The sequence below is a fragment of the Mastacembelus armatus genome, chromosome 17, assembly GCF_900324485.2.
Source record: "Mastacembelus armatus chromosome 17, fMasArm1.2, whole genome shotgun sequence".
NCBI lineage: Eukaryota > Metazoa > Chordata > Actinopteri > Synbranchiformes > Mastacembelidae > Mastacembelus > Mastacembelus armatus.
The window spans coordinates 11,637,387-11,645,210 of record NC_046649.1 but is presented as its reverse complement, the minus strand read 5'-3'; the positions used below and the strand labels follow the sequence as shown (position 1 = coordinate 11,645,210).

General features: G+C 37.3%; 2 protein-coding genes across 2 annotated transcripts; both read left to right on the top strand.

Moving 5' to 3' along the window:
• Nucleotides 1-570: 570 nt before the first annotated feature.
• On the top strand, nucleotides 571-2,344 carry uqcr11 (ubiquinol-cytochrome c reductase, complex III subunit XI). The gene is made up of 3 exons (XM_026312936.1): nucleotides 571-635; nucleotides 1,017-1,147; nucleotides 1,988-2,344. Exons 1-2 carry the CDS (start codon nucleotides 586-588, stop codon nucleotides 1,135-1,137), a joined length of 171 nt encoding a protein of 56 aa, XP_026168721.1. The 5' UTR covers nucleotides 571-585; the 3' UTR covers nucleotides 1,138-1,147; nucleotides 1,988-2,344.
• Nucleotides 2,345-2,975: 631 nt separating this feature from the next.
• mbd3a (methyl-CpG binding domain protein 3a) lies at nucleotides 2,976-6,771 on the top strand. Its single transcript, XM_026314612.2, has 7 exons — nucleotides 2,976-3,150; nucleotides 3,836-4,001; nucleotides 4,920-5,057; nucleotides 5,348-5,438; nucleotides 5,541-5,718; nucleotides 6,458-6,613; nucleotides 6,700-6,771. Exons 1-6 carry the CDS (start codon nucleotides 3,137-3,139, stop codon nucleotides 6,606-6,608), a joined length of 738 nt encoding a protein of 245 aa, XP_026170397.1. The 5' UTR covers nucleotides 2,976-3,136; the 3' UTR covers nucleotides 6,609-6,613; nucleotides 6,700-6,771.
• Nucleotides 6,772-7,824: the final 1,053 nt, after the last annotated feature.

Genomic DNA, 7,824 nt, shown 5'->3' with positions numbered 1-7,824 from the left:
GATGTATTTTTTAATACAAAAATTAAAAAACTAAATAATTTCAATGTCACTTTTGCAATGAAAGATGGTAAACTAGGATATCTGCTTAATACTGTAAACCATTGTAGTAATTGTGAAATTGAGAATGAGAGCTATAGACTGTTTCTTTGACTGGCAGCAGTAGTTTTAACATGCCTTGATTTGTCCTCTAGAGGGCAGAGATTAGGTGCCTTGTCACCTTTCAGCGTAAAGTACACTGTGCTAAATGCGCATTGCAGCTTCATTATATTTAGTACCTGGATTCGGTTTTGGTGTATAACGTTAGTACATGTTAATTCAAATAAGCAATCATTTATTTTGAAATATGCACCACGGAGTCTCAACTGAATGCAAACTTAACTGAATGATTTTCGACACAGGATCGCTTCATTGCATTAATGCAATCAGCAGCTGATCAGCTTTATTGTTGTAAGGACTTACTTGTTCGGATAACCGGAAATACTGTACGCACATGCGCACTAGAACCCTTAGAGCAAAGTCGGAAGTTCATCTAGTTAAGCCTTTAAAGCGGCAGGTCCGATATTAGGAGAGCAGATTGCAGCCATAATGATCGTTAAAGTTGTTGGTCCGAAGTATATGTCAGTTGCCAAATCATGGTAAGGTGTCTTTTGTTTTTTTAGTTGTTAAAAGTAGGAAGAATTTTTACTCTGACAGAATCTTTATGTGTCCTTAGCGTTAGTTAGCTAACATTAGCTGCTAGACCGGTTAGCTGAGTCGAGGTCATTGCTATTTAGACATGTTGATAAAATCTAACTATCTCTCAGGCAGTCTCAGGGTAAATAGGTGTGCAGTTACTATTTTGAAGTGTTGAACAAATGTACCTTGTCCGTGGAAACGTGTTTGTGTAGCAAAAGTGAAAACTGCACGTTTTTATTATGTATGAATTTATTCAACAACACCCTGGTCAGCTGTATTAAGTGTACCATCACTTTAAATGATTGAATGAATGAAAGATATATTTTCCTTATACTTGACAGGATCCCAACTCTAACTGTATGGGGCACAGCTGGGAGCTTAGCACTGGTCCATTTCACAGACTGGAGATTGATTTTGGATTATGTCCCCTACATCAATGGCAAATTTAAGAAGGATGACTAATGGCACTCAGGTTAGTCCAAAGAGATAACTGGAGAATTAAAGTGTAGGATGTACATGATGAATGAGTAAAATATCAGAAACTGTGTTGATTCCTTTCACATATTAAATGTTTTTTGATTATGGATGTTTTTTTTCCTTCTTATGGTGGCTGCACAAAATGACATTAAAGATCTGTCTTGTCACACAATGGGCTTGAGGCAATTGTGCCTGAAATGAAAATTGCCATTGCTGCTACAAGCTTAAACTCTCTTCAAGCTTGTAGCAGGAGCCCTTTGTCTCTAACACATCTTTGATCTATTTGTTTAAACAAGATGGGCATTGTCAAAAAGAAGACATCTGTGAAGTGGTAATTTGGCCTTTATCATGTTGGTGTTACCTGGTCATGTGGTAACACTTATGAGCTCAGTATACAGAACCGCAGTGAGCATTTCCAGGCACTAACACTGTTAAATACTCCGAAGAAGGCAATTCTGTAATCTGACACAAAATGCTTTTGCTTGCATTACCAAATGGACAAAAACCAGGTACATGTCGAGAGATATAGTGTTCTGGTTGGTCCCATCAAGAAGGACCAGAAAAGGACTAGTGAAATAATAATGTGAAGACAATAAGCTTTGCATTGTTAGTGTCAGGAAACTAAAATCCAGAACAGTGGCTTATTTTCAGACTTACCTCTATATTGTCCCTTATAATAAGATTAACTACTTGTTTAGACTTTTAACTCAAATCTTTATAGTCAAACAGTGGTGGATGTTGCTTATATTCCTTCAACATGTCAAACAGCTTTGTTTTTGTTTTGATTTATATTGATTTATTTTAATTGTTGATTTGTGTTGTTTTTTCATGTCAGGTCAGTGCTGTATTTTACACAAAGACTTAAATATTGAAGAACTGGTAGTGCAGCTGGTACCTTGCACTATGGTCCAACTGCATGCTAGGTCACCAGAAGAGATCGTCTTCATCCTGCAGCTCAGACAATATTGAACCAGTTTCAAACATCTAATATCCTGCACCAGTGGTTTGGTATTTTAACATTTCTCCACTGGTTACATCATGGAGGGAAGGAATATGAAACAGAGGTCACAAATGGACTTTCTTATTCTGCTTAACAGACTTGAACTACAAATGGCAAAAAGTACATTATGTCCTTTGTGTCTTGTTGTTATTGTTTTGAAAAGAATAAGTAAAATATGTGATTTATCCTATATTTTGGTTTTCTGTTGTTATTAAATCAGTGTTTCCCTGTTTACAATATGAGATGCAGTTTTGTTACTGAATGCAGACTGACTAAAGGCCACATTAATTAAAATGTGCCTCTGGGCACATAAAGGATGGATGTTAATCATTTAAGCATACATTTAAAAGTAGTTTTGATGTTGTAATCTGTTGCAAAAAATGCTTATGAAAATAAATTCTTAAAATAATCATGTACCCTGTGGTACAAGAACAGTTTAGTTGGTCGGGAAGTGATTATAATGTGCAGCCCTGAGTGTTAATTTTAAGATGGTTAGGGTTTACTTTCTCGTGTATCTGCATGAAAAGCTGCTTCTGTGTTGTTATACTTTCTCAAGTATAAGGTTTAACATATCTGTTGAATAGTAATATCTAGTAGAATTAATGAAGTGTACAACTTGAACGCAGCATTTTATGTAGTAATACATTTCCTCCAAACTACAGTACAGTGGGTGTATAAAGTTGCACATGAGACAGTGTCTATGTTCTTTTCCACTGCTATCGGTATCTATTACAGACAATTTCAGATCATGTTCGGACTAGTTCACATGGGAGTGTGGCGGATGGATTCAGGCACTCATTATGTCATGTTACGAGGTTAGCGGAGTGATCTGCAGGCGCTCCGGTCTTGACGTGGGCGACGCAGCGTGGATCGATAACAGACCGGGCTCGGTCAAAATTCATGACCGCACCAACAGGCAGCTACCTGGCTTTTTATTTTTAATAAGCCAGTATTACAGGCGAACAAACCGAGGCAGCTGGGACCATGGAAAGAAAAAGGTGGGACTCTAAGTTCGCAGTCGAAGGAGTTTTTAATATGAAAGTTTCTCTGCAGGAAGTGCACGCGTGCATGCACGCGTCTTGCATTTGACAGAAGCAAATTAGCAAGACTTATTAATTTTCAGTTTTGTTAATGTAGCTAAGTATAGTCTCTATAGTGTTTTTGGTTTATTGCTTCTAGGGAACTCTCCACTTTCAACACTCTTGTCTAATTGATACGCTGTTTGACGTTCCCGACGCCGTTAGCTTGATTAGCTAGCTTAGTTTCATTGTTTACATATGCTTAACTTGCATATGTTCGGTACGCCAGTACAGAAATATGGTATACAAATTCAAGCTACTGCACAGTGACTTTGTTAAAACTTGGATAAAGACTACGCCTTATAATTTGTAGCTTCAGATTTCTGATCTAAAATCTGATACCTGGTCTGTTTTGCAAGTCCCTTAGATTAGTTCACTTTTGCTTTGACAATGCACCTGTCACGGAGGCATATCTACTCCTTTTTTTTTTTTTTTTTTTTTTTTTATCATGTATGCTGTTAGGTGAGCTTCACAAACTTTTCTTGTTTCTTTTCTTGCCTGTTAGAAGAACCAGTCACGTAGAACAACTGAGAGGCTAAGAGTGTGCGTGTGCCCAGGGCCATAATTGCTTTAATCGGTTTTGTAATGGTCACTTGTTTTCTAGTGTACCTGTTAAGCACATCCTCAGCAAGACCCAGATAGTACGTGGTCTGGGCAGCAACCTACACACAGATGTGAATGCCAGGCACGCCCGGACTGGGCGCTCACTCCTGACCAAAGTGCAGCCCCACAGGCAGAAGCATCTCTACAACATCAACCATCAAACCAAGGTGAGTCTGTGTTTGGAAGTTATGAGGCATAAACGACTGTGCAGTGCTACTTAAAAGGAAATCATACCCTACAGTGGAATTCAAAGAGTGCTCTTCCAGTGATTTCTTCATATGATAAAATTCATAGACACTATATGAGAAGCCCTTGGACTTTTTGTGTTATTGTTTTGCATTATTGAGTCATTAGTGTCCAACAAAACAAGATTTTCATGTTGAACTGAAGCAAAGTGAATGGTGGCAGCACCTCTGCATTGTGTATAACGGTTATGGCCAAAAAATTCATTTTTGTGTCATAAAATGTTACAACCTTCTACCACTATTTTCTAAAATCTCCCACATGCCTCTGGGCAAACAGTAGTTTAGCTCTCACAAGACCTTCATAAGTGCCTACTTTTTACCACCCTGCCATAAAGCTGTCACTGATTAATCGCCTTGGCAACAGTTGTCAACAATTGTTTTGTCTGATGTCAGTAGTTTATTCATTCACAATGAGCTCTATCATAAGCATGTAATGGTGTAGCTTAATTTTGGTTCTTTAACATGACTACATCAGTATTTGACAGTTATAATGTCAAAAGTAAAGAGTGATTTTGGACGTTTAGATTCTTAAATCTTGGCAATGGCACCCTCTGGCAGCTTCAGCCATAGATACTGCTTCATGGTTGACCGATGACTGCACTATGATTACAGCCTTTTAGCACTGCTATTTGTCTTAAGAAGAAAGATTTCCCTTCAGCTTTTCTTGGATTATAATTATCTTACCAATTCATTTTGTTTACATTGTCCCTTCACACTGCAGAGAATAAAATGAAGGCCCATGCAGGGCTCCCTTTTGGTTCCTGATAAAGAGAATACATTTTAATTATGACATTAAATATATTAAAATTTTGGTCAATAACATTGTTGTCTGTCTTTAAGGCTAAGCCTGATTTAAATACAACACTACCAGTTCGACAGACAGCATCCATCTTCAAACAGCCAGTGACCAAAGTAACAAATCACCCCAACAACAAGGTGAAGACAGACCCTCAGAAGGCTGTGGACCAACCAAAACAAGTAAGTCAGAGTTCTCAGAGGATGCACATTTCAGTTCTTATCTAGGAACTTTTTCTAACATTTTAAAATCCTTTATTTGTTTTATGAAAAGCCAAGGGACACAAGGGGAGATTCTGTAACAACAGGTTATTATGTAATAATGTAATTTCTACACAGCTGATCAGAGTTAAGCTTGGTGTCTCACTGATTTACCATGACTCATTTATGATTTTTGGTAATGATGCATGTATTCAGTTTTGGGAAAGCTAACATGGAACGCCTTTGTGTTTTTGATTTGCTTCAATCTTCAGCTGTTCTGGGAGAGGAAGTTGAGTGGGTTAAATGCTTTTGATATTGCAGAGGAGCTGGTGAAAACTATGGATCTTCCCAAAGGCTTACAGGGTAACTTTAAAATGTGGTTATATATGTATTCTATATGATTATATATAATTATATATGTTCCACAAGCTTGACCTGTACCTTCCTGTTTTCTCCTCTTCTTAGGCGTTGGTCCCTCCTGTTCAGATAAAACACTGCTTTCTGCGATTGCCAGTGCCCTGCACACCAACCCTGCACCTGTCACTGGACAGCTCACTGCAGCAGTGGAGAAAAATCCTGGAGTCTGGCTCAACACAGCACAGCCTCTGTGCAAGGCCTTCGTGGTGACCGATGAGGACATCAGGTAAGATGATCACACATAACACAGCTAGTGAACATGTTAATTGTGTTACATATATAGTGTACTTATGTCCTCTTCTTGAGAAGGCAAAAAGGTTCAAATGTCCTGGGGTCAACTTAATTAGCTTCCAGGGTCATCATGTTATTTGTATTGACAACAGAGTTGTCAGTATTATCTTCACTGCTTCTACTGCCTTTTAGATCTAGTGTCACTCTTGTGTTGTGAGGAGGAAGTTTGTGTTTTCTGTTTTTTGGCTTCTCCCTCTTATCTGTAGCTATGAAGAGTTCAACACAGCCATCCTAGCTTGGGTTTCTAATAATCAATAGCGTCTCCTGTTATTTTAATGTTTTGCCTACTGCTCTACTATATTACATCCCGTAATGACACAAAAAACTATAATAAACACTATGATGTGTTCAGTAGTTACGTGTTGACACTTACTCTGTTGCGCTTTTAATGACACATGTTTAGAATATAATCCATCAGTATCTTTTTGCCCTCAATTTAAATGTTTTGTGATTGTTGACTGCTGTGTTAAGACAGAGGAGTCAAGAGTTAAGATAGCCACAGTGGGTTGCTCATAACTGAATAATCTCACATTTAACTAACCATCCACGATGCACATAGACTGACTAAATGGCTGTGGTAGATTCTGACATCACATAATGCTGTACAGTAATAATACTGCCATGTAAGTTTTGGTCATTAGTGCTATGTTTTTTCTTTTGCCTGTGCTGTGCAGGAAGCAGGAGGACCTTGTACAGAATGTGAGGAGGCGTCTTGAGGAAGCCCTTATGGCTGATATGTTGGCTCATATAGAGGACCGTGCTGCAGACACAACAGCCATTAAAGTAGAAAAGAAGGCTGAGCAGGTGAACAAAGAGGAATTATAGCCAAGGTACAAATTTGCTCCATTTATTCCTACCATTTGATTCTTTTATGTTTACCTATGCTAACATGTCTCCTTTATCATGTTTCCCACAGGTTTATTTGATTCAAGGTTTGCTGGTAAATTGTGCTATTTCTTTTCATTTTCAACTAATTTGCTTTTTCAACTAAAAAATAAACCCTAAATCCAGACATTTAGCAGGATTTATTAACCTAATCGAAGACTGTTTATTTATAGTATTTTTACATGTACATGTACATGTGTAAATCAAAAAGGTGCTTTGAGTTTTAGGTTTCTGTTCATTTTTACCTCTACTAATAAATGGCAGATTTGGATGGTGCTCTGTACAATGTAGTGTTACATTTAGTTAACAGCTGTTCATGCACAATGTTAAAAATTGCGAATGAAGAGTCTGTTATAATCTATAGGTTCATATAGACAACCTTTGAGTGTGTTTCTTTTACCTGTTCTCCATGAACATGCTACTTTTTTATATTTTAACCTGCTATTGTAAATAGTGTGATGCATATAGTAGAAAGGTTGCAGTTTGTTTACATGCACACAGCACTTGTGGCTGTGAATAATCAGATTTAGGCTTTTTGATGAAAGGTTTTACATTCAAAGTTGTGTAATTTCTTATAGTAACCTGAGTTTACATTGTTTTAAAGTTTAGGTCATGTTATTTGTATTGACAAAAGACTGATGAGTGTTGTTTTGACAGCTACATTTACATTAAAACAGTAAAAGAAAAGGTGTACTGTACTTCATTTGTACCAATGTCACTGTCAAATAAATGCAGTTCTTTTTATTGTTTGTGTGGCATTTTTGTTCTTGGTCATTACCATAGTTACACTACTAGGTTGAGGCTCATATACTTGTTATTAATGAATTAGGATTAAGATTGTGGTCTTTTGTTCCTAAAAGAAAAGCTCCACAATTGTAGGTCTATTTTAAAAAATACTCACCTGCCTATATGTACTTTTAATGAAGGCTTTCTTTAAAAAACTGTTTAATTGGCCTTTCACCTTAAAATTATTTGTCCTCAAGTGGAGTCAGTAAAACTGATGAGGCATCTTTCAAATTTACAATCTGTTGAAAATTGCCTCTTTGTCAACATCGGTCCCCCAGTGCTCAGCAAGGAAACAAAAAGAGGGGATAGGAAAAAGAATAGCTTTAGGATGGGAATCAATACAAGTGCACATGGGCAATTAACTTGATTT

What these genes read in the sequence shown, in the direction of transcription:
- uqcr11 (XM_026312936.1), top strand. Translation starts at nt 586, where the DNA reads ATGATCGTTAAAGTTGTTGGTCCGAAGTATATGTCAGTTGCCAAATCA. An exon ending in ATGTCAGTTGCCAAATCATG is followed by an intron (nt 636 to 1,016) that starts GTAAGGTGTCTT and finishes TATACTTGACAG; the next exon opens with GATCCCAACTCTAACTGTAT.
- mbd3a (XM_026314612.2), top strand. An exon ending in ACATCAACCATCAAACCAAG is followed by an intron (nt 4,002 to 4,919) that starts GTGAGTCTGTGT and finishes TCTGTCTTTAAG; the next exon opens with GCTAAGCCTGATTTAAATAC. An exon ending in GTGACCGATGAGGACATCAG is followed by an intron (nt 5,719 to 6,457) that starts GTAAGATGATCA and finishes TGTGCTGTGCAG; the next exon opens with GAAGCAGGAGGACCTTGTAC.